The sequence below is a fragment of the Pteropus medius genome, unplaced genomic scaffold (genome assembly GCF_902729225.1).
Source record: "Pteropus medius unplaced genomic scaffold, Ma_sr-lr_union100, whole genome shotgun sequence".
Taxonomy (NCBI): Eukaryota; Metazoa; Chordata; class Mammalia; order Chiroptera; family Pteropodidae; genus Pteropus; species Pteropus medius.
This window is the reverse complement of record NW_024351730.1, coordinates 35,780,502-35,795,647: the sequence shown is the minus strand read 5'-3', so window position 1 is coordinate 35,795,647 and position 15,146 is coordinate 35,780,502. Positions and strand designations below refer to the sequence as shown.

General features: G+C 32.0%; 1 protein-coding gene and 1 non-coding gene across 2 annotated transcripts in view; both read right to left on the bottom strand.

Annotated features, from left to right (window-relative positions):
* The window catches only part of CCSER1 (coiled-coil serine rich protein 1), a 1,118,997-nt gene that overhangs the window by 347,512 nt on the left and 756,339 nt on the right, over nt 1-15,146 (bottom strand). Inside the window, exon 10 of the mRNA XM_039845718.1 lies at nt 12,401-12,445. Within this exon, the coding sequence (XP_039701652.1) occupies nt 12,401-12,445 (45 nt within the window). The remainder of the gene's footprint in view (nt 1-12,400; nt 12,446-15,146) is intronic.
* LOC120588581 (5S ribosomal RNA) lies at nt 9,376-9,494 on the bottom strand. Its single transcript, XR_005649262.1, has one exon. It is a non-coding gene; the product is annotated as a 5S ribosomal RNA (ribosomal RNA).

The following is a 15,146-nucleotide window of genomic DNA, read 5'->3' as shown; positions in this document are numbered from 1 at the left end:
ATGGCTATCATCAATAAATCAAAGAATAACAAGTGTTGGCAAGGATATGGAGAAAAGAAAACTCTCATACACTGTTGGTGGGATTATAAATTGGTACAGCTGCTATAGAAAACAGTTTGGAGATTTCTCAAAAAATTAAAAATGGCTATATCTTTTCACCCAGCAATTGTACTTCTGGGTATTTATCCAAAGAAAACCAAAACAATAATCCATAAAGATTTATGCACTTCAATATTCATGACAGCACAATTTACAATAGCCAAGATATGGAAGTAACCTAAATGCCCATCAACAGATGATTGGATAAAGAAGTTATGGTTCATATATACAATGGAATATTACTCAGCCATTAGAAAAAAAGGTGAAACTCTACCATTTGCAACGACATGAATGGACCCAGAGGTTATTATGCTGAGCAAAATAAGTCAGACAGAGAAAGATAAATACTATATGATTTCACTTATATGTGGAATCTAAGGAACAAAAAGAACAAGCTAACCAAAACAGACTCACAAATATAGAAGATAATCTGGGGACAGCCAGAGGTGAGGTGGGTTGGAGGGCTGGGAGAACAAGATAAAAGGTTAAAGAAGTACAAATTAGTAGTTGATAGATGTCATGGGAATGGGAGCATGGCACAGGGAATGCAGTTAGCATTAACGCAATGGCTAGGTGGAGAGCCAAAGGAGAGAAAGAGAAATTAGGGAGATCATTTTATAAACTATGTAAATGTCTAACCAATGTACTGTATATTCGAAACTAATAAAATGTTTTAAAAAGTCATTCACTAAGATTAGTAATATATTTTTTAAGGCGAAATTGAAAGATCATTTGCTTTCCCTGATGCTTTTGACCTCTGTACACTTTTGGCATTTTTGTACTAGGTACTACTTATTCTCATTATTCTTTGTGACCTTTACTTTCAGAAAGTAAACTAGAACTAATAAATTATTAAATATAACTTGTTAGAGGCAAAAGCAACATCTTTGATAAGCTACAGTTAGAAGCAAGAAAGAGACATGAACTATTTCTCCATTTCTGGTAAAAGGTGGTCAACAGATTGTATATAGTATGCACAAAATATTAAAATTGATTCCATGTCTTTCAATAAACATTTTTCATTTCTAAAATTCCAAACTTCCAGAATATTAAGTAAATCTATATATTTCAATTAATTTTCACATAACACTCATGATTTGGTTTGACAATGGCATCAGTTATTAATAAGTAAATGAGTTAAAATTGATAAATACTAATTTACTCACTTCAAATATAACATTTTTGAGTACTTATAAATAAGAATAAAAATAAGCCTTTTATTTTCTCTCAGCTGTTTTAGAAGCTATTTCTTTATATCCTACTTCTAATTGTCTACCCCTGATGCCATGCAGAAATGGACAGGCAAGTGTATTGTGAATTTTCTCATGTAGAATATTGCGATTTCCTTTCTCTTAGTTCACAAAAGATAAATAAAGGCCATGTTAATGTTCAGGATTCACATATCAGCAATGATTTGTTTTAAGAAATACAATAGATCAGATATACATAGTATCAGTAATATCTGCATATGGAACTGTTTTAATTTACTATATTGCCAACATTTATCTCCCTTTATGGTATGTTACGTTTAATCAGTGAAAGGTAAGACCCCTGCCCCACTCCAGATGTAATAGATTTAGAGGAGCAGGACAATTGAGAAGCTAACTTTGCAGTAATGATCGGAACCTAATTTAAAGGACTGAACCTTGATCAAAAGGAAAACTGTAAAATTGCATGTTTCAGATAACTTCTGTATTTTCCCACAGTGGTAGACTAAAAAGATGAGTTAAATGATGTTTTTGTCATTTGAACATGATGTGAGAGAGTGAGGGAGTTAGAACGAGAAAGAAGGAAAGAAAAAGAAAACAAATCCTTTTTCTTATCCTAGTTTCTGTTGCTAAAGTATATTTATTAGAATGAACCATGCAGACAAGCTAGGGGAAACTATACCACAGTATCTCTTATTGGGAGTGATTGATCCAGCTGTAGAGTAGATGGCTGAGACCATCATTGAGGATAGTCATGGGGAACCAAGTATAAGTGAAAAAAGTAAAGAAACTACCTAATTTACACAGAGAGGAATGTCATAGAACTAAGGCACAGATAAAGAAAAAGAACTGATTATTGTTCACTTTCCAAAAGATCAAGAAATATTCCTACAAATAAACGTACCTGACATTATTCAGTTTAACATAAGTTTTAAGTAGGTTTCTATTCTTTGTAATCAATCTCTAACTAAAACAAAACAGTACCTGTGTTCATGTGCTTAGATGAGATAATGCCTATTAGGTAGGCAGGAAGACAGCTAGGGAGAGTAGAGAGAATATGAATGTTTAGCAATTAACAATTATTGAGATAATTCTCCTGAGAAACATCAATAGTCTAAATCTATTCATTTCTCTATGATTTATAAGTCATAGTGTAATGTTGAAGCTTTACTCTGTAGTCATAGTTCCTAGGTTTGAATCCTTACTAATTTTGAGACTTTAGACAAGTTATTTAAATTCTTTTTGATTTTGCTACTTTTTTTGAAATGAGAATGATAGTAGTAGCTATTTCAAACGTTTGTTGTGAGGATTAAATGGGTGAATATGTGTTAAGTGCTTATGATAATAAGCCCTTGATAAGCACACGATAAGCACTTAACAAATGGTAATTCAAAATTTTTATGGTGAAGAGATGTGAAACCGTTTTTCTAGTGGTTTCAAGTGAAATGTATCCCAGAAGAAATGTACAATTCCTTATCCAAAATTCTTAAGGTCAGATGTATCTGGTAATTTAGAATTACCCTAATTTTAAAATAATAATACAGAATGTATACTACATCTTTCAAACTTACCAAGTAGAGTTTGAAAGAGCAACTTGTACAAACACATTGATATTTCTGTAGCAGTACTTATGAATTTTCCTATTAAGTGGAAAAAAGTAATTTCAGGCCACCAAGTGAGCTCCCTTTGGAGTCATAACGGATCTCGTTTATGTATGAATAAATACTTCTCTGATGAAAGCAGAGTGAATCAATTCAACCACCCGGAGTTTTCTTCCTTTGGGAAGGAAAAAAATCAGTTTTTAGAGCATTTGAGATTTTAAAATTGCAGATAAGGAATTGTATACATATGTCATTTTATTCTTTTATTAACTGTTGGTGGTTGGAATTTGAGTATAACCAAGTTTCGAGGTTATCGAAGAGAATAACCTTCTGAGTAAATAGCTAAGGGCAAAGAAGAAGCCACTCTTTTGAGGAAAATGGATGGCATAATTATATTACTTGTAGCATATGTTACAAACTGAATTGTGTCTCCTCAAAATTCATATCTTGAAGCCCTCACCCCTATACCTCAGAATGTGACTGGATTTGGAGATAGGCCTTTAAAGAGGTAATTAATGTAAAATGAGGCCACTTGAGGGGATCCAAATCAATCTGATGTCTTTATAAAAAGAAATTTGGACACACAAACAGACACTGGGACATGAGTACCCAAAGGAAAGACCATGTGAGAACACATCAAGAAGGCAGCCATCTACAAGCTAATGAGAGAAGCCTCAGGAGAAACCTAATCTGCTGAAACCTTGATCTTGAACTTCTAGCTCCAGAACTGTGAGAAAATCTGTTAAAACTTCTCAGTATGGTATTTTGTATAGTAGCTTTAGCAAACTAATACAATTTGTAATCGCAATTTTACATAAAGCTATTATTTTGAATACAACTGCTATTTGTGTGAATCTGAAATTTTCTTATCTTTACATTTCTAACCTAACAAAATGTTTTTATTTTTACATTTCTAATCTAATTAAAACAACTGTTTTATAATATTTTGACAGTACAATGTTTCATAGGAGGTAAAAAAAAATCATAAGTCCATAATTTTTCTGTTATTAAGTTATCTTACTCAAAGCTTTTAGATGATGTACTAAGTAACAATGTGGTGATCACCGATAAGGGACTGAGCAGGTCCTGTGATACGGACTAAATGACAGCAATGGAACTAATCAGGACTGCTCCTATTCCCTTGGGCTGATTGACATCAATGTCCAGAGAACTGTTTCAAAGTAGATTTGAGGGCAGTATGTGAAAAGAAAAAGGACTTAATGTTAAATAATTGTCCTCAACTGGAGGAATGACCGAAAAATTTAAAGAGATTTGGAGATCTATATCCAAGCAGAGAGAAGGAGGGCAACAAAGTTCACCAGAAAAGAGAGGCAGTGTGTTCCTGTTGTAGCTTTGCAGGATTTTAATGTTAGTCAGCAAAGACAATAATTGAACATTTACATGGGGACTGTTTATTCCACATGAAAATATAAATCCAAACATAAAAGTAATTCTCTTACTAAGTTATGGATAAGTATCAAGTGATAAAAAATATATATTATTTTCTTCTGTATATTTTTGAGGTGGCAATTGGCTTCTATTTGTAATTAAGGAGTCATAACAGATCTCATTTATGTATGAATAAATACTTCTCTGATGAAAGCAGAGTGAATCAATTCGACCCCCTGGAGTAGTATTTTCCTTTTATATTAACTGACATAGGTAAAGGGAAAGGAATAACTGCATAACCAATTGCATTCACAAACAAAAAAATAACAATGCACACACAAAAAAAATCCCTGAGTTTGAGACTATGCTTTCATATAAAAATATAAGTACATAAAATAAAAATCATATTTTTCCCCTTTTCAAAGAAAACATGTCCAAGGTTTAACTGATTCTAAAAATAATATATTCCTTATAAAAACCAGATATCATAATTCATATTGATTAGAAAATAAGTCCTACATTAATCCTTCTTAGCCTTCAATTTGTAAAATCCACTTAAAAATGAGAAAGTCTTACTTATATCAAAATATTTTGTAAAAGAACTCATAAATGAAGAAAATGTTACATTTCAGAACCCTGAAGTCAGACTCTTCACTCATTTTACCTGTTGTTCACATCAGTGCAAAGCTATGGTGTTATAAAGTCTGCCTAATCTATCTTTTTTACAAGACTTGCCTTTAATTAATCCTTCCTGGTCCTTAGCACTCTTTAAATATTCTCCCCTAACCTCTCCATTTAGAGACCTACTAAAACTTTGTTAATTTAGTGTTGTTTTTATTTGTTTGTTTTTTAATTGCAGTAGGTCTAAAAACCTTAGTTTTGCTTTGTGTTGTGTGTGTGTGTGTGTGTGTGTGTGTGTGTGTGTGTGTGGTCAATAGTCAAAAACTGGAGATACATGTTTCAATGAAACCCTTGTACAGCCTGACTTAAGCTCCTCTACTTGACACATGTCCCTCTGAGGCTGCTGATGTCTCTTATTCAGTAGTCATTCTGACAGCAATAGAGAACTAAACCCCGCACAGGATCTAAACTCCAAGTTCTTTTTGTTAACCTCCCAAATGCAGAGTTTCTGCCTTCTTGGGATAAGAATGCTTTTTAAGTAATTCTTCTATCATCTAAACAAATTTGAAAACTCTTATCCTAGATGTTTTTACCTGCAAAACTACTGTTGGTCTATTTTCATGACTTTCCTTTGTGAGTCGGTAAGAAGAGATCTAATTCCAAGCACTCATGAGTTCAAAAGTTTTTGTCAGACTGATGTCCTTTAGACAGTTACCTCCAGTAATCTTTCAAAACCTTATACGGACTTTTCTCAATCTTGTTTTGGTTGGTTCTACTTAGTTTCATTTTCCTTGGAGTTAGAGATTTGTCAGGCTCCCAACCTGGTCTTAGGTCAAGGTTTTTGAGACAGGAGGTATCCTAAGCAAAATTTCCATGTGGTCTTCTTAATCTATTTGATTCTAAAGATCCATTTCTTCTTTATATTTTAACTCATGTGCCTATGTCTCTAACTGGCATAATTCCACCCAGTACAATCCAAAATTGCAGAGTTCATTTAGGGGAAGTTTGTCATGAATGTGATTGTTGACTTTGTTGCTTGATGGAGTTCACTAGGGTTAAAATTATTCTTTAAACCTGTTGTAAATATTTTTTGTGTGTGGCTCTCAATATACATGTGCATGTGTGCATAGTGGATTTCTAATAGCTAACATTTCTTTTATCCTTCAACAGTGAAGATTTCATGTATGTCCAAAGCTGAATCCCTCTCACTTCTGATCTTCTTTCCTTTCTCTTTTTTCTACTTCTCTTAGGAAATATTGTTCTGTCACTATGTCTATACTCTAGAAACGTCTAATCTACATAATCAAACATTTCCAAAAAAAAAAAAAAGAAAAGAAAGAAATTAAATGGTGAGCACATCCTTTGGATTCTCCCTCATCTGTGATACTACTAAGAATGTGTTCTTTCTTACTGATGTAGCTCTAATAAGCTTAGTTTTGCTTAATCAAAAGGTTTCTTTTGGATAGTCACTTGGAATGCCAATGGTCTAAAAGCATAGAATTAGATTTTGAAGATCACCCTGAAAATATATAAGATATGAAAAATAGCTTATAAAACCTATAGGTCTTAGGCAGTGCTCTCTGTAAATAATGCTATAAGCAATAGAGGTAATAATTTTTTTCTCTCATCTGTAATAAGAAATGTGGAATTAAAAAATTTTGAGATTCAATGATGGATTTCAAGTAGATTTTGGTGTCCTATTTGGAATTTGTAAATCAGAACCAGTTTAGAACGTAAAACCCTTGAAATGTCAGGACATGCCTTGGATATCCTTGATTCCTATGATGTAAGCTAGTCTGTGTAGACAGTAAAATCTCCCAAACATGTGACAATCAAACTGTCTCTGACAGAAGAAAAGATGAAGGAAAGAGCAGATGACATGAAAAACAATAACGGTAATTGTTGCCATTTATTGGGTTCTTCCTACGTGGTAGACACTGCTCAAAGAGCTTTGCATATATAATTCATTTTATCCTCTCAAAATATTTTGAAACAGAAATAATTATGGTCTTGTAAAGTATAATTCTTTCAATTAAATACTCATTTATAAGCACAACAATCTTTTACTTTATTGTCTGTCAATCCTGATAAGGGAACAAAAATAGGGATTCTTTTACCGAGTCCTTAAAAGGTGTCTTGATATCAAAATCAAACTATAAATCAGATATATCTTAATACAAAATTATAGGCAGTGAACCACTGAATAATTCTAGTATAAAAATAAGAATCTCAAAGAAGAATATAATATTAGCCGATATCTATTTCCCAAAAAACTGTGTCATCACTGAGGTGATAAGGAATCTGTTATTCTACAAAACTTTACGGCAACCAAAAATGAGATAGCTAAATTTGAACAAAAGTAGAAATATTCAATCTATTCTGAATATTAAACAATAAAGAAAACATATAAATGGAAGTTTTGCAGAAAAACTATTAAAGATAACTGGTAATTATAATCTGCTTCTTAGTGAAGATTTTATACTTGATGCACAAAGTTTATGACACATAACTATCTTTTATAATTTCAAAATTATATAAAATATTAGATTTTAAGAGAACAATGGCACATCAACACCTTTTGCTAACTCCTATTTCCAAGAACAATACACTGTGTTCAATTTTAGTTATATTCTCAGAACTCACATATTTTTCTTCTTTTATCCCTTTAAAAAACAATTCTCTCAGGTGGTCTGTTGGATCTGGGAGAAATAATAGAAAGTTTTCTTAAGCAATAACCCAGACCCACTTAATAATTCTGATTAAGTTATAAATGGAAAGAAAATCAATGGCATTTTTTTTTTGTTCCACTTGAAATATGCTTCTGCTACTATTCTAGGTAGACAAGTTATTTTGAAATGTAAAATATAATTTATCTCATTCTTTGAATTTTCTCCCTTTAGGGGCTCAAATTTAAAAATGCCTTTCAACTCAAAAGTACAAATAAATAATCTGTTAATGGATAAACAATGAAAAATTTATCCAACTCTATTAGCAAAGGCACAAACTCCACTATTTATCACAATAAAATAATTTCTTCAGGAATATCATATGCTCAAGTGATACTTTATATAAATAGAAAATCTTGAATCGTCATTTTAAATGATGAATACATTCAAATGTAAAGTTAGAAAATAGCATTTAACTAAACATTTAATACCCAGTCTACTTTTTTCAAATGTCTCTTAAGAATTATTTCTTTAAATATTAGAAGTTCACATCATCTATAATTTCCTATTTATGGTTTTTGGCAAAAAAAAAAAATGAGAACACTGTAGTCTAATAGAGAAAGTTAGTGAAGCATTCTGGACTACAAAACAGATAGGTTGCAAGACATTCTCATGATTTTCTTGAGAATGACACATTCATAAATCAGCTGTTTTAATAATTTGAAATGTCTACTTTCTCCTATGTGTCTGTCAGAATCTATCTATTTATACTTGCAATCCACCATATAAAAATGTTGTTTTAAGTGTCTTGGTCAATTATAATCAACTGAAAATTCCCAGAACACAACAGAAAATTTTTCTAGTAAAGGGATAAATATGTTTCCAATGTTTTTTTGCTTAAGTATCTAAGGAATGCTTCTAGAAATTATCTAAAATGTTAATTTTCCTTCAGATATTTAAGAAGCATATTCATAATGTTTTGTAAGAGTATAAAACTATTTAAATATTTAAGCATATCAATATTAATCAATATTAATCTTGTCTTCAGAATTACAGGTGAAGAATGGCAACATTGAATAGAATAAGAGATCTCTGCTTATTCTATTCATCACTTTGGGAGATCTGAGGTTTACAATTATATAAAAGTGATTTTTGATCATTACACACTGGCGCTGTATTTCCATTGCCTTTGTGGTTCTGAAATCTAAATAACTTCCAACAACATAGCCATATTCCAAAAGTTCCATTAACTGTTATCTCTCACCTTAGCTTACCAAATTCAGTGCAATTTCTGAAATTAGATGTTTGACCATGATTTAGATATCCAACCATAATAATTAGTTCTCTTGACCCATGATATAAAGTCAAATATCATGTGATATAAGATATCCAGAGTACAGATAGTTGATCATATTGTAGGTAGGGTGGAGGTAGAAACAATCTGCCATTAAAAATCAAGGTGTACACACACACGCCCCCACACATATGCACACATGAAAACACATGAACACAGAGATGAACCTTTAACTAATAAGTTAAAAAAAAATGTACTTTGGAAAATACAATAGTATTTAAAGCAACAAAAGCATATAATATTTTAAGAAAACTGACAGTAATTTGGCTTTAATCACAGTTAACTATAAAAGCATTATATGGAAGAACAGAAATTTCTTGAGAAAAAAATAATGATTTATTATGTGTCACACCAAATAAATTTTCACTGAGGTGTTTCTATGAGTTATAAGATCCCACGGAGGCAGGAAGTTTTTGTTTTTTTTTGTTTTTTAAAAATGCCTATAGCACCTGGTATTCCTAGGGTGTCTCCCATCCAAGTACTAACCAGGTCCGACCCTGCTTAGCTTCCGAGATCAGATGAGATCGGGCATGTTCAGGGTGGCATGGCCATAGACAGGAAGTTTTTAACCATACAGAAATATCAGTTAACCACAGTTTTACAGCACTCCACTAATCTCCCTTTTTAAAAAAAGTTGTTATTAGCTATTATAATCAGTCACCTCAATTTAGACATAGTATGCATGTATAAATATGCAAAAATATTAATGTAACTTAAAAATACAACATATATATTTTCAAATATTTCACAATGATACAAATGATTTAGGTGCTACTCATCTGTATTTTTTTCAGGAAAAAAACTTTTAATTTATATTTTTATACAGTGTGTAATGTTCATATCTGGCTTTCTTACCTAGCAGAAAGCTTTTTAATAGTAATTAAGATCTAGCTAAATAGCATATTATGGCCTGCTTCAATTTTCCACACACAGTCTAACTGTTGTCATCTCAAATTGGTAAATAGAACATTTTAAATTACACTTCTTAAATATTCTTATAAATATTTGGTAATAGGCCCTTAGTATTACTTTCATCAACACCTAATAGGAATATCTGTCATTCGAATTAATCAACTCCTCTTAAGAAGTAATCATTGCCATTAAATCGTCCTTGATCACAATAGCATTAGAGTGATAGATGCTAAGAGAATATTTTGCATAAGAGTTTTCTAAATCCACACATTTCAATTTAACATAATCGGAGACATATTATACATATTTGTAATGCATACAAATAACAGAACACAGCAAATAAGAATCATAAAGATACATATCATGGCCCCTAAGCAAGAGAGATCAAGAGGCTCTTAAGACAGTCATTGTACTATTTGTTTATAGATCACATACCACTGAGACTCAACAGAGCAATTTTCACAACTTATTTCATCTAATTGTCTGATATTTTCCTAATATTTCTTACCACAAAATATATTAAGCTTTATAATCACGAGAAAAATTGAGTATTATGTTTAAAAGAAATATGCTCAAGTAATCTTGTGTTAACCAGAAAGGAGGTGAAGTGGTTGTTTTGAATTTCGATTGTTGACATTTACATTTTACTCCAGGATTGAGGGTGTCAAGTATAGAAGACATTACTGGGCTATCAAATTAATGATAGCCCAGTAATGTCTTCTATACTTGACACCCTCACAATTATTCCACCAACCTCAGAGAGAAGGCCCAAATCAAGGTTGTCCCCTCAATGCAGATGTATGTATTAAGTTATAGGTGATTAAGTTGTTGACCACACAAACCACAAAATAGTTTTAAGAAAAAAACTTAAAAAAAAAATTAAAATACATCATCGACATGTTCCTTAACCATAAGTGCACATAAAAGAGGAAATGGGAAAATAAGCAATACTATTTGACAGCAACTCTTCTCAGTAAAAATCAGTAATTAGGCTTTTAAAAATAACATGAAAAGCAGCAAAATCCTAATAAAACAAATGAAGAATATCACTATCATTTAGCAACGCCACTATGTGAGTATATGGATTTAGGTTTTCCTTCTTTGAACACATAGTTGCTATTGAACTAGGATACAGCAGTGAGAAACTGGATAACTCCAAACTGTATATGTCTTGAAAGGCACTGAATCAGCAGAGATAAATTATGGCAATACTGCTTTGCTGTGAACTTTCATTTAGGAGGTGATGAGTTAAGTTCTTTATCTAAGTAGATTCATTTTGGTCACATCTGAGCAAAAGTAGTTACCCTTGCAAAACTGTAAGTGGCTGAGATCTTCCTTACACAGTACACTTTGTTTTGTTTTTCCTCCTACTTTGCTTTTACTGATGATCATGTCCTTATTACCATGCTCTCTTACAACATGAAAAACATCTAATATTTACCTTCTTAAGCTCTTCTGCCAATGTGAGCCAACTATTACATGTCCTTCGAAAAGAACAGATTCATCTGGATGGAAAATAGCAATAAAATGGGAAGAGGCCCTAAATGACAATTTTACTAGGAACTAAAATGCCAAATGTGAAAAACACAAAACTTGAAAGTATAACAGCAAGGAAAGAAAAGGAAAACATCACATATTTAATACTGAAGAAAACTTTTTATGGAAAGAGAAGCCACAGCTGGGGAGGGAGGTGAAGAGTCATTTTCTCATTTTGCAAGACAAAATATCTTTACTTTTGCCCCTGCCCCCACCCCAAATTGTTATATAAATATCACCAAAAAATTAAATTACTTTTTGGGCAACAAGAAAATACTAATTTACTGAATTAAATATTCCATTATTCCTCTACTCCCACAATTTAAATCACAAAGTACAACATTTATACATTTAGAATGAAAATAATTTTAATCATGGTTAAGTTTGCACATTAGAATTAGAAAATAAAAATATGCATTATGTATACAATGTTATTATGTTTGTTACTATTAAAAATTTCTCTTCTTTATAAAGCATCTAGTATTGACAATAAAGTTCTAAAACCACTAGTCTCACCAGAGCAATTTCACACTAAGAATGCATACCAGCCTAGTAGCATATACCAGTAGCCTTACACAAGAGAATGAAGGATCCCTGGTGTCATAAAATGTTTCCATTGTTAGAATTTTGCTAATTTCTCAGTAAACCATTATTACAAGTAATGTTTTCTTTAAAAGGCTTTTTAGTCTTGTCCAGAGAGTCCTGTGTTGTAAAAATACATTTTAACAGAAACAGCCTGCCTAACCAGAGAAACAGTATTCTCTTCAGCTTCAGAGGAACAGGCATAAATAATACATTTACATAAACATGTAAAATGCACTTTGGCCAGAGTGAATGGGACATATGTATAAGAAATTCCTCTTACTACATCCCCATCATCATTATCATCATCATCATCATCATCATCATCATCGTCATCATCATCATCATCATCATGTCACCATCACCAACGGCATCACTAAAACACTAACCATTTTCTTTTCCTCCCTATCACTCTCCCTTAGACTTTCTTACCTCTCTCCCTCCTTGTACTGTCTCCAATCTTCTCAGGTTCAAACCCTGAAAGAAAAAACAAAAAAAAATTACTGTTGGCAAAGAAGAAGTTAACTAATAATTAGTAATAGTTATTTCAAAACTTATAAAAAAAGAAAATAATTCATTTAACAAAGAAGATTCAAATATAGATGAATATCTCACATGTATGCCAATATCTGTACCCGAGTAAGTCTTCAGAAGTGGTTCAATGCATTCCTTGCTAAATCCTAAGACCATAAGTAAAAGTACAATATAAAGCTTTTTTTTTTTTGTAATGATTGCTTGACCCTTGGTAAAAACACCATCTCAAAGGTGCTGTTTAAAATGAAAACAGTACATATAGAATATGTTATGATAGGCAAGATCTTACTCTACTGCTCTGCACCTGGAACATTTCAGGGCCAAAACATGAGTAAGGTAAATAAAAGCAGCAGCATCCTTTGCAGCACTGATCACCTAGGAAATATTCAGAATATAATCTCCTCACAAAAGACTTTCTCTCTCTTCTCTTATAACTGCTTTCTACACTAAAAGGAGACGGATTCACTTTAAATCCCCAGTAAACACTGTGCTTAATTTAAATGGGAGAAGAGCTCGTCTTTTTTTTAGCAAGCCTATTGTAAAACAGTGCTTGTGGCACAAGAAAAAAATTAGTCTGTGTCTATCTCTCTATCTTCCCTAGAAATGCTAACGTTTAGAAAGCAAAATAAGGAAAGATCCTCCTCTGTAAAATGCAATGAAAGCTTCAATTCCTGTTATTTTCCCTACTGAGGAAGCTTTGTATGTTGAAGGGCTAACTGAAAATTGCAGTGAAATGTGATCTCACGGTACCTAATTCTTCGTTTTTACCTTCCTTCATTTCTCTTACCTTCTATTCACTTTCCTTCCTTCTCTCAACCACTTTCTTTAATTATTCAGCAATATACATTTATTGTATACTTATTATGGGCCAGACATCATGCTAGATATTGGAGATATCAAAATAAATAATAAATAGTCCTCTCAAAGTTTAGATCATTGGTTACATACAAATGAAGGTAAAACTTCAGGAGAATGATGTCAGGTATACAAAATTTTCTCTGATCATGAGATGAGAGAGGTTCATTCAGCCTGTGAACAGACATATACACAGAAGGCCACAGGGGAGGGAGGACAGCATCTTGACAGTCTTAGAGACTGAGGAGGGAGTGCAGGAAGAGAACAGCATGCAGTACTCTAAATACCTGACTGTTCAAAGTGTGGTGCCTGGAATAGCAACATATCATCACCTGGGAACTCACTAGAAATGTAGACTCCCAGACTCCACCCAAGACCTGATTCATAAGAATATACATTTTAACAAATTTTTCAGGTGATTCACATGCACATTAAATTTTGAGAAGCACAGCTCTAAAAGGTCTAGGAAACATGTGTGGTTTAGTTGGCATGTATTGTGAATTGGGCCAAAAGGAATGGTAGAAAAATAAGACTGACAAATTGACCAAATTGTGAAGTCTTTCAAGAGAAGGAGTATGGACTAGTTCTTTAAGCAAATGCTTACTGTGATAGCAGTTTTTGGGAACTGGGGGTAAATTTTAAAATAGCAAAGATATATATAAATGAGGACTTATATATTCTCATAAGTTAGCCTATACCTAAATTGCATTTTCTTTTCTTCTTTTTGTTTTTTAAATGCTATCAGGAGAAAATCGAAAAGAATACAAATAAATAAATATTGGGATTTATTTTTATTGTAAATTTTTACATGCCTCTAAATTATTTGACAGAGCTTTACAAAATACAAGTGTAACAATTTTTCATATTATCATTAATAATTTTGATTTAAATAAAAGTCCCTATTTCTGATGAAAATTGGAATAGCACATAACTATATATTCTGCGTTATCACTAATGCATCTGGTAAGAAAACTGACCTGTAAGAAAGATACGCCTGACTTAATCATTGTATTTCTAGCTTTATATTTTGGAATTTAAGATTGTTACTGTTTTTGCTGTTGTGTTAAACAGCACATTTAGAGTGCAATAACAAGTATTCATAGTTATAAGGAAAATAATTTATTAGATAAAAATCTTCACATTTGCTGACAGCGTTTATGTTTAAATGTTTTCAAGAGGTTTTTTTAAACGCTCTCTCTTCATGTATAAAATTCATTTCTCAAATCATTTAGACAAAAGCATATGAAGACAAATATTAACTAAGGTTATTTCATTTTAAAAAATAAACCATTACTCTCATGACTATAGAAAAGGCCCTAGAATCAACCCGGCAAACAAGTTAATTTTGTAAACAAATGATAGCCTGATTTCTGAGCAGAGAAAACTATCTACATCTACAGATTACATTTTGAAGAGTTTGAATTTTATATTAAAAAGATACAAAACATTAGAACATTTCTTAAACCTGGCAGTGTAGTCTAAAAATAAATTGTATAGTAGCATTCATGATCATAACTTTTAAGATATGGGAAGCTACATAATGATGTACTTTTGAATTCAAACTGATGTGGGTAGAAAGCTCTGGTTTGCCACTTTCTTCTGTGTACTCTCTAATAAATTATATAATATTTCCTAATCTTATCTTTTATACTTGAAAAATAATAATAAATTTAGTAGCTACTGCATGTGGTCGCTATGAAGATTAAGCTAGATAATATGTGGATAGCACTTAGCAAAAGGCCAGGCACGGCATATCCTACAATAGTAATTATCTTCTTTTTCCTCTTCT